Source organism: Argentina silus, assembly GCF_951799395.1.
Source record: "Argentina silus genome assembly, chromosome: 22".
NCBI classification, from domain to species: Eukaryota; Metazoa; Chordata; class Actinopteri; order Argentiniformes; family Argentinidae; genus Argentina; species Argentina silus.
Window position 1 is genome coordinate 170,942 of NC_139676.1, and position 20,000 is coordinate 190,941.

At 48.6% G+C, this 20,000-nt stretch overlaps 2 protein-coding genes and 1 long non-coding RNA gene across 3 annotated transcripts in view; 2 read left to right on the forward strand and 1 right to left on the reverse strand.

Moving 5' to 3' along the window:
* Positions 1 to 1,125: 1,125 nt before the first annotated feature.
* lpar2b (lysophosphatidic acid receptor 2b) lies at positions 1,126 to 16,394 on the forward strand. The gene is made up of 4 exons (XM_083693987.1): positions 1,126 to 1,312; positions 8,436 to 9,502; positions 10,996 to 11,282; positions 15,439 to 16,394. The coding sequence occupies exons 2-4, from the start codon at positions 8,752 to 8,754 to the stop codon at positions 15,535 to 15,537; spliced, it is 1,137 nt and encodes a 378-aa protein (XP_083550113.1). The 5' UTR covers positions 1,126 to 1,312; positions 8,436 to 8,751; the 3' UTR covers positions 15,538 to 16,394.
* On the forward strand, positions 13,675 to 14,720 carry LOC310821780. The gene is made up of 2 exons (XR_014554880.1): positions 13,675 to 13,706; positions 13,789 to 14,720. It is a non-coding gene; the product is annotated as an uncharacterized lncRNA (long non-coding RNA).
* Positions 16,395 to 18,244: 1,850 nt separating the features above from the next.
* Positions 18,245 to 20,000, reverse strand: part of LOC310821525 (uncharacterized protein) — a 1,961-nt gene continuing 205 nt past the window's right edge. The window contains exon 2 of the mRNA XM_083693611.1: positions 18,245 to 19,869. Coding sequence (XP_083549737.1) covers positions 19,099 to 19,827 — 729 coding nt within the window. The 5' untranslated portion in view covers positions 19,828 to 19,869 and the 3' untranslated portion in view covers positions 18,245 to 19,098. The remainder of the gene's footprint in view (positions 19,870 to 20,000) is intronic.

Consider the following 20,000-nt stretch of genomic DNA (forward strand, 5'->3'; position numbering starts at 1 on the left):
GCAGCAATAATAATAATAAAACAGTGCAAATGTAGCAGTGCAATTATGCATGTGCAAACTGGAAAATTCAGTAACAGCTGTTTAGCCTAGATATCCCTATCCTCCAAATCCAGAGAAAGCCCTATGAACCCAGCCCTGTGAACCCGGCCCTGTGAACCCGCCCTGTGAACCCAGCCCTGTGAACCTAGCCCTAACCTAGCCCTATGAACCTAGCCCTATGAACCTAGCCCTGTGAACCTAGCCCTATGAACCTAGCCCTATAAACCTAGCCCTATGAACCCAGCCCTGTGAACCTAGCCCTAACCTAGCCCTATGAACCTAGCCCTGTGAACCTAGCCCTATGAACCTAGCCCTGTGAACCTAGCCCTATGAACCTAGCCCTATAAACCTAGCCCTATGAACCCAGCCCTGTGAACCTAGCCCTGTGAACCTAGCCCTGTGAACCCGGCCCTATGAACCCGGCCCTGTGAACCTAGCCCTATGAACCTAGCCCTATAAACCTAGCCCTATGAACCCAGCCCTGTGAACCTAGCCCTGTGAACCTGGCCCTGTGAACCCGGCCCTATGAACCCGGCCCTGTGAACCTAGCCCTAACCTAGCCCTATGAACCTAGCCCTGTGAACCCGGCCCTATGAACCTAGCCCTGTGAACCTAGCCCTAACCTAGCCCTATGAACCTAGCCCTATAAACCTAGCCCTATGAACCCGGCCCTGTGAACCCGGCCCTGTGAACCCGGCCCTGTGAACCTAGCCCTAACCTAGCCCTATGAACCTAGCCCTATAAACCTAGCCCTATGAACCTAGCCCTATGAACCTAGCCCTGTGAACCTAGCCCTATGAACCTAGCCCTGGCCTCTATTATATCTAGAATAAATAGGCTTCTCACTCCTGATCAAAACAATACCACTGGCCGCCAGAACGCTGCCTCGCCGCACCTACACTGTCAATCATCCCTCCGCGGGCTCTCATTGGTCATCATGCGTTTTCCAGCAGCCAACGGGGGCCGCGGGGGGCGGGGCGGGGCGCCCAGGTTGTCCTGTGGAACCGGAGCCGCTGCGCTGCTGTCCTCTGACACAGATACGACTCCGCCGCGCCCTTCCTCCCCGGCGGCTCACACACCGCGGCTCACACACACCGCGGCTCACACACCGCTGCGCACAGGTACACAAACGTGGAAACAAGTTCCAAAGTCACTCGAAAGTGAAGCTTGACTTTTTTTTCTTTTTTTTTTTTTGCTCTGTGAGGATTTACCAGAGATATAAACTTGCATGGGAAGTCGATATGGAGGAATAGGCGCAAAGAAGAAGAAAACGGTAAGGAACTGAATCGTTTGTTTTTGAAATAGAGGCGACGTTTCTGTGTGGAAGCTGAATCTAACGTAGAGAGGTGCGTCGACCTACTTTACAGTTTGACTTGAAAAACGAGTTTATACAAAAAAACCCAGAACACTCACCAACTTCCATATGAATATTTTGGATAAACGTTGTCATTTAGTTTAGTTTTATAACTATATAACTATAAAACAGCAGTGTTTGCTAAATCTCTTCCTCTCGTTCTCGGTGTTCGGTTACTGTGTTTCGCGGGCGGCTCGCGCGGTGGTACCGATCGCTCGCTTGCCGCGGCAGCCAGCGAAGATGGAGCGCGCGCTGCTGCTGGACGGCCGGACCGGACAACTCAACGATGAGCGAACAAACATCCCAGACTGAGCGTTTGGCCACGATAGTCTATTTTTACATTTACATTTATGGCATTTAGCAGACGCCTTTATCCAAAGCGACTTACAACAATACATGTGTCGGCACCAGGCAGCTTAAACAGAAACGAGAAAGAGAAAAGAAGGGATTCGTAGGCCAGTATCTCCGCGTTATCTTATCAGTTGTTTTTATTGCCCTCCACGCACGGACAAATCACCCATACCGAGAGAGGCACACACGGGTAAAAACCTGAGGCCTATTGATCGATCTGTCTCCCTGGCTGCATGTGGTTGTGCTGGGAAGCAGCCGGCCAGCCTGGCGGACTGGTGTCGTTGTCAGAAGAATGGCTCGATCTGCGTCGTCTGTCACAGACACGCACTGGGTGAAGAACCGTACACTTTAACGCCTTTGACCCCGTAATAGTCACCCCAGGAGGTGGGAAAACAAACAAACAAACATCAACGGAACAAAACCAGGACGCGGGGGGGGGGAGGGGGGGGGGGGAGGGAGGGGGAGGGGAAGAGCGCGTGTTCGGTTGAATAATGAGTAGAATAAAGAAAGTTATTTATTATGCGCGTGTCCTCGCGGCGTCCCGCCGGCCTGTCCGCACCTCACAGCGGGCCATGTAAGGGGCCCGTCTGTCAACACACACACACACACACACACACACACACACACACACACACACACACACACAGGGATTCAGAGAATTCACTTGTTTATCTGTAACGGATCACGTGTTTTTGAAGTCTAAACAGAGCCATTGCCAAGTCTTATCATGTAAAATGATAATGATGATGATGATGATGATAGGATCTTAGATACACACACTCACATTAGCAGGGTAAGGAGAACAGAACCCAAATCCGTTTGTGGCTCAAGACTGAAGTGTGTTAGGACACCGTCACTGTGCAGAGAGCCCACAGCCACAGAGGCTGGTCACCATGACGCCATCCATTGACTTCATTCCAGCAGTAGTAGGGTTGGGCAGGTAAGAGGTATTTAATAAGGTATTTAAGCGTATACCGGCTTATTTATGTTAATACCGTCCTCACCGTCCCCACCTGGATTTTGCCATTGTCATACCACCCATTTGTTTAACTCATTCAGTGCCGAGGGTGAACAAAGTTGCCCAAATCGTCGACGTTCTAGCGTGCCAAGGGTGACGTTATTCACAAACATTATGATGCTTCATGTTGTAGCCAATCAAAGTATTGTTGCTAGGTAAACACCACATAAGAGAGAACTACTTGCCGTAGATTTGCTACAAGTTCTAGTCATGTTGAAAGTCCACTAAAAGGGTCTATCAGAGGGAAGGTTTACCGGTTTGAATACTGACCGAGTCTAAACGGCAGTACGACTCAGAACCAGCATTCTACAGCAACAGTGTTTGACTGGCAAAGAAAGAGCAGAAGGAGAGGGAGGGAGAACGGGAGGAAGCCAGAGAGGACGGAAGGAGAGAGAGAGAGAGAGAGAGAGAGAGAGAGAGGGAGAGAGGGAGATGAGGGGAACACAACGGGTGTGTCTGCCGCGGTAATGACCGGTTTGCATTCAAACTAGTGTTTACTCAACCCAATTCATTCTCTCTCACACTCTAACACACAGAGACAACACACACTCTAACACACACAGAAACAACACACTCTAACACACAGAAACAACACACACTCTAACACACAGAGACAACACACACTCTAACACACACAGAAACAACACACACTCTAACACACACAGACAACACACACTCTAACACACAGAGACAACACACACTCTAACACACACAGAAACAACACACTCTAACACACAGAAACAACACACACTCTAACACACACAGAAACAACACACTCTAACACACAGAAACAACACACACTCTAACACACAGAAACAACACACACTCTAACACACACAGAAACAACACACACTCTAACACACAGAAACAACACACTCTAACACACAGAAACAACACACACTCTAACACACAGAAACAACACACACTCTAACACACACAGAAACAACACACACTCTAACACACAGAAACAACACACACTCTAACACACAGAAACAACACACTCTAACACACAGAAACAACACACACACAAAATGACATTTTGATTTAGAAGACAGAGGCCGTACATAGCTACAGTACACACACACAACCACACACACACACTCAGGATGTTGAACTTGGAACTAAACTTAGACAGAACTTAGTGTTTAGAGATTGGACATGTTCAGTTCCACTTCCCACTTCCCCTCTTTTCCACACACACACACACACACACACACACACACCACACACACACACACACACACACACACACACACACACACACCACACACACACACACACACACCACACACACACACACACACACACACACACACACACACACACACACACACACACCACACACACACACACACACACACACACACACACACACCACACACCACACACCACACACAGCCAGATGTGTCAGTGAGACAGTGTTTCAGACCTACCCACTCCTCTCATCCCCCCTCCCTCTAAAGTGGACATAAAAGAACAGCCCTGGCCCCTCCCCTAGAACAGCCCTGGTAGTAACAGTGTCTGCTAGGAAACCAAAACGTCAAACATTTTTAAACATTGCAACATTGTCAATGCAATATTTCTTTAAAGTGATCTCATTCCCTGATTGCTGTTGATGCAGTCTTTACAACCATTAGGAATGTTTTAGGACGCTTGAATGTTATGTCCTGGACCTTTTAAGGAACCCTTTTGGTTTCTATGTAGAACCCTTTTCCCCAGAGGGTTCTACGTGTGGAACTTTAAAAGGGTTCCAAAAAGGTACTTCCACAGGGACACCTGAAAAACAGTGGGAAAATGATGGTAGTCACAAACCACAGCATCAACATCCTCACCAAGCACCACACCAGCACCCTCATCTCATGCCCCAGTAAATGGAGCCTTCATGTTGTTGAGTACAGTAAAGCAAAGCCAGCCAATCACATATGGAGCACAAGTAACTTCCATTGAGAATGATGGCATGCATGTTGCCCACTTCTACAAAAAGGACATGGAGGGATTCATCTTCATCATGAAAGAACGCGCTGACACACATGGCGGTGCCCTTAAGACAGACTCTTAGGATCCTTCCCACAGCAGTTGCAGACAACAGAGAACGTCACGTACAGAATGTTCAAATCTGGAAATGATTTATCTCTGTCTGGAACACGTTTAATCATTATGTTACTGTCATTCTGTTACCATCATTATGTTACTGTCATTCTGTTACCAGATGTAAATCCACTTCACTTACTGTATCAACAGCCAAAAGATCTTAACAGTCCCTCCTAAAGACCGCTTCACCCTCACTACCCCCCTTGTACTAACCCTAACCCCAACCCTAGAGACCTCTTCATCCCCGCTACCCCCCCTATACTAACCCCAACCCCAACCCTAGAGACCTCTTCATCCTCACTACCCCCCCCATACTAACCCTAACCCCAACCCTAGAGACCTCTTCACCCTCACTACCCCCCCTATACTAACCCCAACCCCAACCCTAGAGACCTCTTCACCCTCACTACCCCCCCCATACTAACCCTAACCTCAACCCTAGAGACCTCTTCATCCCCGGTACCCCCCCTATACTAACCCCAACCCCAACCCTAGAGACCTCTTCATCCCCGCTACCCCCCCTATACTAACCCTAACCTCAACCCTAGAGACCTCTTCATCCCCGCTACCCCCCCTATACTAACCCCAACCCCAACCCTAGAGACCTCTTCATCCCCGCTACCCCCCCTATACTAACCCCAACCCCAACCCTAGAGACCTCTTCATCCCCGCTACCCCCCCTATACTAACCCCAACCCCAACTCTAGAGACCTCTTCATCCCCGCTACCCCCCTGTACTAACCCCAACCCCAACCCTAGAGACCTCTTCATCCCCGCTACCCCCCTGTACTAACCCCAACCCTAGAGACCTCTTCATCCCCGCTACCCCCCCTATACTAACCCCAACCCCAACCCTAGAGACCTCTTCATCCCCGCTACCCCCCTGTACTAACCCCAACCCTAGAGACCTCTTCACCCTCACTACCCCCCTGTACTAACCCCAACCCTTCTTATGAAACAGCACAAGAAACGCAGCAGCCCAGGTGGCTTGTGGTTGTGGTTGTGGTTGTGCTGCAGACAGACACAGGATGTCATCTACTAGTTAGAACTTACTTCCTTGCACGCTCTCTTTCTTACACAAGTAACGTTGTGTTCACACTCGGTTTCCTGCGTTCAGATACCTTTGTTTGTGCTGTGGTGCTGTCAGGCTTTCTGTTGAGTCCAGAGGATGGTGTTTGTGCTGTGGTGCTGTCAGGCTTTCTGTTGAGTCCAGAGGATGGTGTTTGTGCTGTGGTGCTGTCAGGCTTTCTGTTGAGTCCAGAGGATGGTGTTTGTGTTGTGGTGCTGTCAGGCTTTCTGTTGAGTCCAGAGGATGGTGTTTGTGTTGTGGTGCTGTCAGGCTTTCTGTTGAGTCCAGAGGATGGTGTTTGTGCTGTGGTGCTGTCAGGCTTTCTGTTGAGTCCAGAGGATGGTGTTTGTGTTGTGGTGCTGTCAGGCTTTCTGTTGAGTCCAGAGGATAGTGTTTGTGTTGCTCTTACCAACAGTCATGTTCAGACTCAGAATTCTTTTAATTGGCCAAGTATATTTGCACATACAGGAAATTGACTTGGTGAGGTTGGTGCATGGGACATAAAAATCAGAATAGCAAATATTGACAAGTAATTTACAAAATAGCAATAACAAATTTACAAAAAAGAGCAGCAGAACAGTACATCTTGTAGGCTGTGTGAGGCTAAATGTTTGTGTAGCTCTGACGAACAGTCACGTTCGTGTTGCTCTTCCGAACAGTCACGTTCGTGTTGCTCTTCCGAACAGTCACGTTCGTGTGACTCGTACACGCGGTTTGCCGTTAGGCTGCATGTTGTTGTTTGTGTGCACCAGGGTAACCCTGGCAGGAAAAACAACCGTCACAAAGTCTGGATGTAATCTTGCTCCAATTTAGTTAAATTGAGAGAGGTGGGGGGAGGTGGGGGGAGGGGAGGTGCGTGCGTTCATCAGGGGAGGCTGGTGGGGGCAGAAATCAGAGGACGTGGCTCATTGTTGTGAATGGAATGAGGAATGGTCCGTCCTCCGATTTCTGCCTCCAGCTGTATCCAGCTGTGTGTGGACGGTCCCAGCTGTGTGTGGACGGTCCCAGCTGTGTGTGGACGGTCCCAGCGGTGTGTGGACGGTCCCAGCGGTGTGTGGACGGTCCCAGCGGTGTGTGGACGGTCCCAGCGGTGTGTGGACGGTCCCAGTGCTGTTAGAAGGAATGGACAGAGACGGGTTGCGTAAACATGAAGGGAAAAAGATGTCAGTAGGAATCAGGTTCAAAGGTTAAACCGTAGCTCTGGGGTTTGATTGACAGCGCTGTGGGAGAGCCTGTCCTCCAGCGGCAGGAACATGGGCGGGCCCTGTCAGGGGAGTTCCTCTAACACACACACACACACACACACACACACACACACACATATGGGCGGGCCCTGTCAGGAGAGTTCCTCTAATACACACACACACATATGGGCGGGCCCTGTCAGGGGAGGTGGGAGCGCTTCTAGGTAGAGACAGATGGATATCTCTCAGTTCCTCTAACACACACACACGCACTCGCCACACACACACACGCAATCGCCACAAACACGCACGCACGCACGCACACACACTCACCACAAACACTCCCTCTACATTCTTCTGCTCCTGACTCAAACTCAGCTATTTAACACCTCTCTGCCTCTTTTAGTCCCTCCCTCCCTCCCTCCCTCCCTCCCTCTCTGCCTCTCTCAGTCCCTCCCTCCCTCCCTCCCTCCCTCCCTCCCTCCCTCTGTGCCTCTTTCACTCTGACTCTGTCTGGATCTGTCCATCCATTTCTCTCTTTCTCCCCCCTCCCTCTGCCAGTGTCTCCCTCCCTCCCTCCCTCTCTTTCTCCCCCCTCTCCCTCTGCCAGTGTCTCCCTCTGTCCTTCAACTTCCTCTCCCCATCCGTCTTTTTTTGTCTTTGTGTCCACTCCCTCTCTTCTTTCAATCTCTCCCTCTCTTTCTGCTCCTCTGTCTCTCAATAGGAGAGTGGTGGGTCACTGTGTGTGTGTGTGTGTGTGTGTGTGTGTGTGTGTGTGTGTGTGTGTGTGTGCGCGTGTACCTGCGTGCGTGTGTTTGTTTGAGATTGGGTTACATTACTGGATTGTGTAATTGTGAGGTGTGTCTCTCTGTGCTGAGTTATTGTGCTGCTCTCGTTGTTGAGAACCAAGGCTGGAGGACTGAAGAAGTTAAGCTGCGTTACAGACAATGTTGTCGGTTCAAAACCACATCAGGCGACCAGAGCTGGTTTACTGTAAATAGTGCTTTTATCCCTGGTATCTTTTCCGATCAGGCTGTCTGTTTGTTTAAACCCAGCTGTAAGGTCATCGTTCAGTTTTATTGCGTTGGTTCACCGTGCCAAACCCACCCCCTATCCACCGAGGCTATTCCATAAAAGTAATATGGTGAGTGTTTCACAAAGGGCAGGTGTGGTTGACAATCACGATATTGCTTAGACCTATCGAATCCTCTCAGATCTCCAGGCGTTAAGGGGAGGGGTTAAGGGATAGTGGTTGGTTTGGTACTGAGGCAGCGGTTAGGCTTGTAGTGTTGTTGATTCTGAAGAACTCACTGTTGATTTCCTCTGCAGACCCAAGAGCGAGGCCCCCCCCCTCCCACCGCAAGCGATTGCTAAAGAACCAACCCAGAGAAGTCAATCAAACCAGACACCTCCCAACCCTGCCCGCACCCCATGGCGTGCCCGTCCCCCGCCCGCCGATAGGGCGAGTCTGTATGCCGCCCTAACCCCCTCGCCCTGACCTCCCCATCGCCCGTCCAGCCAACCTGATCGGTGGCACCCCCCCACCACCACCCCACCCCTTTCCCTCCTCCGCGATTCCCCCGGCATCCCCGCCCCCCGCCCCCCCCCCTTTCTGCCGACCGCTCCCGGAGGAGGAGAAGAAAAGATGGACACGCAGGTGGACGACTCCCCCGGCTGCTACTACAACCAGTCGGTCAATTTCTTCTACAACAAGAGCGGCAAGTTCATCAGCAACCACTGGCGGCCGCGCGACTACCTGGTGGTCAGCCTGGGCATGAGCGTGTGCGTCATCGTGATCCTGGCCAACATCCTGGTCATGGTGGCCATCTTCGTCAACCGCCGCTTCCACTTCCCCATCTACTACCTGCTGGGGAACCTGGCGGCGGCCGACCTGTTCTCGGGGATCTCCTACCTCCACCTCATGTTCCACACGGGGCCCTGGACCATCAAGCTGTCCAAGAACCAGTGGTTCGTCCGGCAGAGCCTGATCGACACCAGCCTCACGGCGTCGGTGGTGAACCTCCTGGCCGTGGCGGTGGAACGCCACCAGACCATCTTCACCATGCAGCTGCACAGCAAGATGACCAACCGGCGGGTGGTCCTCCTCATCGCCGGCATCTGGGCCATGGCCATCTTCATGGGCCTGGTGCCCACCATGGGCTGGCACTGCCTGTGCGACCTGGAGAACTGCTCCACCATGGCGCCCATGTACAGCCGCAGCTACCTGGTGTTCTGGGCGGTGCTCAACCTGCTGACCTTCCTGGTGATGCTGGGCGTGTACACGCGCATCTTCCTCTACGTGAGACACAAGAGCCAGCGGATGTCTCAGCACACCTCACCGGTCCGCCACCGGGAGACGGTCGTCAACCTGATGAAGACGGTCTCCATGATCCTGGGTGAGGAGACACACACACACACACACACACACACACACACGGTCTCCATGGTCCTGGATGAGGAGAGAGGGGAAGACACACACACACACACACACAGTCTCTATAATACAGGGCGAGGAGACAGTGAGTAGAGAGACACACCTGCGGATGCACTTACGCATACTACTGAAACACACACACATACACACACACACACACACACACACACACAATTTAGCCCGCAGATTCTCTGTATCTCATTCTCACACACACCCACACACCCACACACACACACACACACACACACACACACACACACACACACACACACACACACACAGGGTATAATGCTGGCTCCTCTCTGACTTGTCTAAACTCGTTAAACCAGACACTCCACTTCCCCCCCACATTCTCTCCACCCTCCCTCCCTCCTCCCTCCTCCCTCCTCCCCTCCTCTTTCCTGCTGTTTCCTCTCTCTTCTGTTGATCAGTCTTTCTCTCTCCTCTCCTCTCCTCTCCTCTCCTCTCCTCTCCCTCTCTCTCCTCTCCTCTCCTCTCCTCTCCTCTCCTCTCCTCTCCCTCTCTCTCTCTCTCTCTCTCTCTCCCCTCCTCCCCTCTCTCTCTCTCCCCTCCCCTCCTCTCCTCTCCTCTCCTCCCCTGCCTCCTGCTTTTGCATTTTTAACTTCAGATTAAATTCCTCAAGTTAAGAAATTGTAAAAAAACAAAACAAATCTCTCTCCCTCTCTTTCTCACATGCAAGTCGTGTGTGTGTGTTTTTACATTTTTACATTGTGTGTGTGTGTGTGTGTGTGTGTGTGTGTGTGTGTGGAAGCCCTGTGCATGTCCAGACAGAGTAGCATAGTTGAACTACCATGACACAAAAACCCTCCCTCCTCTGCATGTGTATTACTGTCTTTTCATATTCCTGTGTGGATCTGTATTTTTTGCTCTGTGTGTGTGTGTGTGTGTGTGTGTGTGTGTGTGTGTGTGTGTGTGTGTGTGTGTGTGTACAGTACGAATTCCTGAGCTGTGAAATCGTGTAATTGAATATTATCATAATGAAATCAGATCTGTGAGACCAATCCCAAACCACACACTGACATGGAAGTGTGTGTGTGTGTGTGTGTGTGTGTGTGTGTGTGTGTGTGTGTGTGTGTGTGTGTGTGTGTGTGTGTGTGCGTACGTGTGTGTACAGTAAGTGGTGAACAGTGGAATTCTTACATTTGTCGTTTTCTCTCCCTCCTTCCCCTCCCTCTCTCCCTCCCTCCCTCCCTCCCTCCCTCTCTCTCCCCCTCCCTCCCTCCCTCCCTCTCTCCCTCATCTCTGACCCACATGATCGTATTTCTCTCCATCACTCTCTCACACCTAACCTTCTCTCCCTCCTTCCTGCCTTTACTTTCTACCTCTCTCTCACTTTCTCTCTTCATCTTCCCCTTTTCTCTCTCTCTCTCTCTCTCCCCGACCCTCTCTCTGTGTCTCCATCCCTCTCTCCCTCTCTCCCCTCCTCCCTCCCAGGGTGTTTTGTGATCTGCTGGACCCCGGCTCTGGTGGTCCTCCTGCTGGACGGCCTGGGCTGTGACAAGTGCAAGGTGCTGCGTTATGAGAAGTACTGCCTGGTGTTGGCGGAGTGCAACTCCCTGGTGAACCCCATCATCTACTCCTTCAGGGACAAGGATATGCTCAGGACCTTCAAGCGCATCCTCTGCTGCGGGTGGATGCGCGGCGGCGGCGGCGGCTGCGGCGGTGGCGAGGACAGCAAGACGGAGCTGTCGGGCATGCGCTTCAACACCATGGAGCAAGAGGTACTCTCAGAGAGCAATGGTGGCAGCCATGACCTCCACCACAAACACCATGACCACGACCACAAATGTTGTCCGTGAACTTGCTTCTGGTTCAAGAACCCCCGTTAATTTCTCCCATCGGCATTGTGTGACACAGAAGCGTACATTTTCTTTTCAGATTCAAAGTCAAAGTCTGGTTTATTTGTCATTACATTTAATACAAGAATACAACGAAATGCCTGAGAGAGAGCAGCTCTACATCAATCATCAACAATCAACAGATGAACTAACGTCTGGTTCTGGTAACCGTTTCTCAATGACTTAGTCTCTAAGTCAAACTTTAAAATAAACAAGGTAACTTAGAGACATGAGATTGTGACTGCCTATGGCCCCTGGACCGAGCATTGATTACTTTATCTTATGATGACTGATGGACAGATGATTCACTTACTTAAACAAATGTATTTGCTCCAAGTCGCTGAGGATAAAGGCGTCTGCTAAATGCCATAAATGTAAATAAGATGTAAAAGATGGCTAACTTAAAGACCAATGGAACGGTAGTTAACGAGAAAAGAGAAACGTCGTAGAAACGGTAAGCCTTGGCCGCTACACTGCTCATATTAGTTATTTGAAGAAATCCCAATGGGGGAAAATTACTGGGGATTTTCAACTTGAACCAGAAGCAAGTTAAATAAACGTCGTTTTGACGGCACGCTTCGCAGCGCCGTGGCGACCGTCATCACCACAGCCGCTCTGACTGACCTAGCGAACAGCGACTACACCGCTACGACAAAACCAACCACCTAACAACACATACTACAATCAAAACCAACAACTTACAACACATACTACAATCAAAACCAACAACTTACAACACATACTACAATCAAAACCAACAACTTACAACACATACTACAATCAAAACCAACCACCTAACAACACATACTACAATCAAAACCAACCACCTAACAACACATACTACAATCAAAACCAACAACTTACAACACATACTACAATCAAAACCAACAACTTACAACACATACTACAATCAAAACCGCTTGAAAAGACGACTGGAGCCGAACCACGATAACAACAACAACAACAACAACAACAACAACAACAACAACAACAACAACACAGCAACCGCCCCAACATTCAATCATCCGTCCTTAGACCCCCAGTCATTACACATTCACACTGTAAAAACCACAACAACCACTCTTAACTAGAACGTTGTGACAACCACTATCCTACCAACCACTCTGAACTAGAACGTTGTGACAACCACTATCCTACCAACCACTCTGAACTAGAACGCTGTGACAACCACTATCCTACCAACCACTCTTAACTAGAACGTTGTGACAACCACTATCCTACCAACCACTCTGAACTAGAACGTTGTGACAACCACTATCCTACCAACCACTCTGAACTAGAACGTTGTGACAACCACTATCCTACCAACCACTCTTAACTAGAACGCTGTGACAACCACTATCCTACCAACCAAGCGAACCGTCAGAGATTGTTTGGTTTGAGTTGCTTTTATTAGAGAGACGACTGGGACGTTTAAACAGGCTTTTGGGCCCGTCAAGGCCCTGTCGGCCCGTGTCCAAGGCCCTGTCGGCCCGTGTCCAAGGCCCTGTCGGCCCGTGTCCAAGGCCCTGTCGGCCCGTGTCCAAGGCCCTGTCGTTCTACGATGCATAAAGAGTGTGTGCATCACGGTGGTTATCGAGAGGAAATTGACATGTTCTTTCTTGAATGGAAAAAAGGGTGTGTGATATGAAACAATGGTGGCTGTTACAGCCGTGAAGGGAGGGTTATGGGGCTGAGGGACGCCGTGCTGTGGGTTGGTTTAATGGGCGCCCTGCAGACTCTTCTCTGGTACTCATTCTGTGTGTCTGGGGTTAATGATCACTGCATGGCTGTTTCTGTAGTCATGAAGACTCCAATGACGTGACATCATCAAGGCTGGGGGGGGGGGAAAAAAGGTCTAATTGAGAAACTTTTTACTTCATGAAATGAAACACTTGGATTGTAAAATTGATTGAAAGCCGTCCCCTGTGATGATTGCCGAGGTGGTGTCTGGTCAGAGGTGGGGGCTGGTCAGAGGTGGGGGTCTGGTCAGGTGGGGTCTGGGGGTCTGGTCAGAGGTGGGGTCTGGTCAGAGGTGGGGGTCTGGTCAGGTGGGGGTCTGGTCAGAGGTGGGGTCTGGTCAGAGGTGGGGGTCTGGTCAGGTGGGGTCTGGTCAGAGGTGGGGGTCTGGTCAGGTGGGGTCTGGTCAGAGGTGGGGGTCTGGTCAGGTGGGGTCTGGTCAGAGGTGGGGGTCTGGTCAGAGGTGGGGGTCTGGTCAGAGGTGGCGTCTGGTCAGAGGTGGGGGTCTGGTCAGAGGTGGGGGTCTGGTCAGGTGGGGTCTGGTCAGAGGTGGGGGTCTGGTCAGAGGTGGGGGTCTGGTCAGGTGGGGGTCTGGTCAGGTGGGGTCTGGTCAGAGGTGGGGGTCTGGTCAGGTGGGGTCTGGTCAGAGGTGCGTTTTGCTTTCGACATAGTTTCCGTCTGGATGATGTCTCTGTAACAGCGTTGGGTTTTCAGCTGCCTTTAACAGCGGCCCGGTCTGCTTGTTTCTGGAGCATTCTCTGTCACCCCTCTGCAGCTCGCTGGTTTCCTAAAACACTCCAGATGTTTGGTGGTCAGAATGGGGTCGCACTCTTTGTCATGTTTCCTGTGACTTGTTGCTCTGGCATGTTGTGTATGCTGAGTGTACACACACACACACACACACGCACAGACATGCATGCACAGACACACACACACACACACACACACACGCACGCGCGCCTCCATGCATGGAGTAACAACAGAGCTATGAGTTAATGTTGTGTGTACACAGGACCCACACAAACATCATTAGATAGACATTTATATGAGCTGTCAGTGATGTCACCACACAGGGCTGCAGGGAAGCATTTTAGCGTTGCACGCTGTGTTGCGTAAACTCTGGTATGACTGTAAAACAAAATGCACCCTCCTCTCAACCACCTATGTACTGTAACTGCTTGTTACCCTTTTGCACACAAACACATGCATTTCATTTGCCAATACTGCCCCCCTGTGGTCAGAATGACTGACACCAAAGATTCCATTCCTCAGTTTCTTTTCACTATTCCCAAAGGGAATATTGATATGTGCAACTGTTAAAGGGAAATATGCTAATTGTAGATATTCTTGCTTTTCAGATTTTAAAGAAATATGCCTGTTAATACTCTTTATTTTCATAGCACTATGAAAACCTATTTTTAATCCTATAGATGTAAAAACATTGCAAAATAACAGCAATTTTAAACTGTTTGTTTCTCTCTGTCTCTCTTCTCGAAAAAATCTGATACTATTCAGTTTTGTTTTATTTTTGTACAACAATTAATGTCACTGAAAAATAATGAATAAATGCTGTTAAATCTCCGCCTGTGTGCGTGTTGCCTTGGTTACGTCTGGCCGCGTCATCCAGGAAGTGGCGCTCGCTGGGTTCTGTCTCGTGCGGACGTAGTCTTCAACCTCAGGGAAATTATTACTTTATTATTATATTACAATAGAATACAACTTTGTTTCGAATCCTATCTAATTGTATTGGTCACGTACATCGCATACAGCCGTAAGTGATGGAGTGAAATGCGTTTTTGCTTTTTGAATAGAAGCTCCCCGTTCAACAACAATCAATAAATCAACAATACAACATAATAAAGGAGTAATAAAGCAATGACAGGAGTAGAGCAGTAGGGGGCAGTGTAGCAGCAGCAGGAGATGACTAGAATAATAACACACTTGACCAGGGTGACATGGGTGGAGCAACACAATGTTGTCATGTGCCTGTTCTCTGAAGGTTGGATTTGGGTTGGTACTAGGTTTGTGTTGTGTTGGGGTAATGTTGGGTCAATGTTGGGGTAATGTTGGGTCATGGGTGTGGTTCCGATGCGCTGTGAGAACGTGGGATGTAACTCTGAGGAAGAGACGAAGAAAGATGATTTTTCTCTCTTTCTTCACCTGATCGCTCTCTCTCTCTGCTGGCTGGACATTACTAACCCTTTCCATTTCTCTCCTTTTTACTCCCCTTCTCATCCTCATCCTCATCCTCTTCCTCTTTCATCCCTCTTTCCATCCCTCTCTCCTCCTGTCTCTCCAGAATTCTCCGAATCGTGTTTCGGAGGCAGAAGAACCGTCCAACGGAACCACAGTCATCCTTAAAGGCACGGCGGACATGCTGACCGACACAGAGAGCTGACAGTCGCGTGCACACACACACACACACACACACACACACACACACACACACCCCTATCCACCCATCCACCAATTGATTTAATCTTACACCGTATTTTCAAAGGCTCAAAGAGCCTAACATTTTGTGGGGAAACTGACCTTATCCCCGAACATACTTCACATGGTCATAGACTTAGACCCAACCAAAGCCAACAGTTAGGCACCGCGGCCCAGGTCCAGGCCCAGGCCCAGGTCCAGGCCCAGGTCCAGGTCCAGGTAAACATAGGACACACGCAGACAGGTACCACGGAGTGAGAACAGGGAAAACAATGACAAGGTGAACAGTGTAATGATGATTTATTGTCCCGAGACTAAGGAATTGTGCCCAAAGAAAGAACCCAAAATAAGGTAGTCCCTAAACTAAGAGTAACCAGACACAGTCCAGCGCCAACACCCTAAGCTAACCCAAAACACAACAGACGCCACCTGCCCCCCACTAACTAGTGTATATAGACAGGAGAAACCTACGTGGACAAATGATACCCATGGGCTGCTCTCACCTACACCACCTCTCTACTGTCACCAGAATGACAATACAAGGGATGAATTATGAAGGAACGAGGTCTGAACAGAGAATTGTCACAATGAATTTACACACACAGAACACACACACACACAGAACACACACACACACACACATGACCTGAGGTGCAGCTGAACCAAACTGGGAAGGATGGAGATCGGTAGAGGGACGGAAACACAACAGAACACAAGACACAACCAAAACATTCCTAACACCAATAATGCAGGATCAGAGCCTACACTGACATTTATCAGTTCAGAATTTGTGCGATTTTTTTTTTTTTTTAAATTTTTCAACTAAGCTAATCTGTTCTATATATGCCTCTTATAATGCCAAATGGTTTGTTTGTGGATGTTCTTGTTTGTGGGTGTTCTTGTTTGTGGGTGTTGGGTGCTGTGAGAGTTTGTGTCAGAAAGGTCTTGCGTCGATGTGACCAACAACTGGAACGACACAATTATGTTTGAACCAACTTTATTTGCATTCACATTTTGGACATATGTTGGATTATGCACACATGTTTTAGTGTAATTGTGTGTAATCAGAGCTCCTCACACAGATTTAGTACATTTTACAACGGTGAAACTCAGACTCAGAAATACATTTTATATTTACTGAAACGACACATTATGATCATACAGCAGAAGAAGAAGAAATGTGTGTGTGTGTGTGCATGCGCACAATTTAGTGTTTAGGGAAGGGAAGGAAAAAGGGAAGGTATTTGTATAAACGTTCTCTATTATATGTATAAAAGGGATGTGCATTTGTGTTCGGTGACAGAACAATCGTTTAGAAACTGCTAGAAAGTTTGTCTCCAGATGTTTCAGGAGTGCAGTGTGAGGAGTGAGTCTCAGTTGGATGTCAAGATGATGTACTGTAAAAACAGCCTTCATTAAACCCTACCTGAAGCACCTGTGATGACCCTCCTGTGGTCTGACTACACCTGTCTGTCTGTCTGTCTACACCTGTCTGTCTGTCTATATGTCTGACTACACCTGTATGTCTGTCTGTATGTCTGACGACACCTGTATGTCTGTCTGTATGTCTGACTACACCTGTATGTCTGTCTGTATGTCTGACTACACCTGTATGTCTGTCTGTATGTCTGACTACACCTGTATGTCTGTATGTCTGACTACACCTGTATGTCTGTCTGTATGTCTGACGACACCTGTATGTCTGTCTGTATGTCTGACGACACCTGTATGTCTGTCTGTATGTCTGACGACACCTGTATGTCTGTCTGTATGTCTGACTACACCTGTATGTCTGACTACACCTGTATGTCTGTATGTCTGACTACACATGTATGTCTGTCTGTATGTCTGACTACACCTGTATGTATGTCTGACTACACCTGTATGTCTGTCTGTATGTCTGACTACACCTGTATGTCTGTCTGTATGTCTGACTACACATGTATGTCTGTCTGTATGTCTGACTACACCTGTATGTCTGTCTGTATGTCTGACTACACCTGTATGTCTGTCTGTATGTCTGACGACACCTGTTTGTCTGTATGTCTGACTACACCTGTATGTCTGTATGTCTGACTACACCTGTCTGTCTGTATGTCTGACTACACCTGTATGTCTGACTACACCTGTATGTCTGTATGTCTGACTACACCTGTATGTCTGTATGTCTGTATGTCTGACTACACCTGTATGTCTGTATGTCTGACTACACCTGTATGTCTGTATGTCTGACTACACCTGTATGTCTGTATGTCTGTATGTCTGACTACACCTGTATGTCTGTCTGTATGTCTGACGACACCTGTATGTCTGTCTGTATGTCTGACGACACCTGTATGTCTGTCTGTATGTCTGACTACACCTGTATGTCTGACTACACCTGTATGTCTGTATGTCTGACTACACATGTATGTCTGTCTGTATGTCTGACTACACCTGTATGTATGTCTGACTACACCTGTATGTCTGTCTGTATGTCTGACTACACCTGTATGTCTGTCTGTATGTCTGACTACACATGTATGTCTGTCTGTATGTCTGACTACACCTGTATGTCTGTCTGTATGTCTGACTACACCTGTATGTCTGTCTGTATGTCTGACGACACCTGTTTGTCTGTATGTCTGACTACACCTGTATGTCTGTATGTCTGACTACACCTGTATGTCTGTATGTCTGACTACACCTGTCTGTCTGTATCTCTGACTACACCTGTATGTCTGACTACACCTGTATGTCTGTATGTCTGACTACACCTGTATGTCTGTATGTCTGACTACACCTGTATGTCTGTATGTCTGACTACACCTGTATGTCTGTATGTCTGTATGTCTGACTACACCTGTATGTCTGACTACACCTGTATGTCTGTATGTCTGACTACACCTGTATCCTCCTCTCTAACTGTACACCTGGAGCTTTCTAGAAGCGTGTATACAGTCACATGTGGCCTGTGTAGTTTAGGAATCAGACTCCTGACTGGTGATACATGCACCATGCTCCAATCAACTGAACCAATGGGTTTTATCCAAAGCGACTGACATTGCAGAGTGCATACATTTTCTGTGTATATGGTCCCAGCGGGAATCGAACCCACAACCTTAGCGCCATGCTCTACCAACTGAGCCACAGAGGACCGTAATGAGGGTTATGGTGCTTGTCATAAGTTCTGTTGTTTTTAGCAGGACACACACACACACACACACACACACACACACACGCAAAATAAATCAAGATCGTGGTCTTCCCAGGACTTCCCACAGTAGACATACAGTATATCAAAATAAGAGTCTCACAGTAGACATACTGTATATCAAAATAAGAGTCTCACAGTAGACATACTGTATATCAAAATAAGAGTCTCAGAGTAGACATACTGTATATCAAAATAAGAGTCTCACATTGGGTTAAGAGTGTGTATTACACATGCTGCAGTTCCTATTCTCTGCCCTCCTGAAGTGTGCAGTAGACTAGTATACTCCCCCTCACAGGTGTCACCTGCATCCTACAGGGCTTAGGTTAAAGGTTAAAGGTTAAAGGATTCAGGTAGGTCAGCAAGACAGAACCTCTGTTTGGGCGCTGAGCTCTTCTTGATGTTCCCCAGAGAAAATCTCTTCTGTGGCTGTGCTTCCTTCTTTCCCTTCTCCAGAGTGAGACTCTTCAGTGACACTGACTCCTCCTTTGAGTTACCAAGCGACAGCTTTTTGATTGACAGCGACTCCTTCTTGTTGAATAACAGCGACTCCTTGTTCATGGCCAATGAAAAACTCTTCTGAGGAAGCGCCTCCTTCTTGTTGTTTGACAGCGCCTCCTTCTTGTTGATTGACAGCGCCTCCTTCTTGTTGACTGACAGCGCCTCCTTCTTGTTGACTGACAGCGCCTCCTTGTTGATTGACAGTGGCTCCTTCTTGTTCACGCCCAATGAAAACCTCTTCTGAGGAAGCGCCTCCTTCTTGTTGAATAACAGTGACTCCTTCTTGTTGATTGACAGCGCCTCCTTCTTGTTCACGCCCAATGAAAACCTCTTCTGAGGAAGCGCCTCCTTCTTGTTCACGCCCAATGAAAACCTCTTCTGAGGAAGCGCCTCCTTCTTGTGGTTTCCCACTAATAGTTTGTCTAGAGGCAGAAAGCTTCTCTTCTTCTGTTTTTTAGTGGAGTGCGCCCCCTTGAGTCCGTTCCAGGTAAAAGCCTTGCTCCGAGACCGTTTGCCCTTCTTAAACCCGAAGAGATTATTTTTAGAGGAGGACCCCCCCATAGTCCACAGAGTTGAAGGTGTTGATATGTCTCACTCCGGAATCTAATACAGTTAAAAGTAAAACAAGTAAAACTTCCAGTACACACAATAATGACTATTCTGTCAAACAAAACATAACATACATACAAACAAACAAACACACACACAACAAACACACACACAACAAACATCAA

What these genes read in the sequence shown, in the direction of transcription:
- lpar2b (XM_083693987.1), top strand. Translation starts at nt 8,752, where the DNA reads ATGGACACGCAGGTGGACGACTCCCCCGGCTGCTACTACAACCAGTCG. An exon ending in GACGGTCTCCATGATCCTGG is followed by an intron (nt 9,503 to 10,995) that starts GTGAGGAGACAC and finishes CCTCCCTCCCAG; the next exon opens with GGTGTTTTGTGATCTGCTGG. An exon ending in TCAACACCATGGAGCAAGAG is followed by an intron (nt 11,283 to 15,438) that starts GTACTCTCAGAG and finishes CTGTCTCTCCAG; the next exon opens with AATTCTCCGAATCGTGTTTC.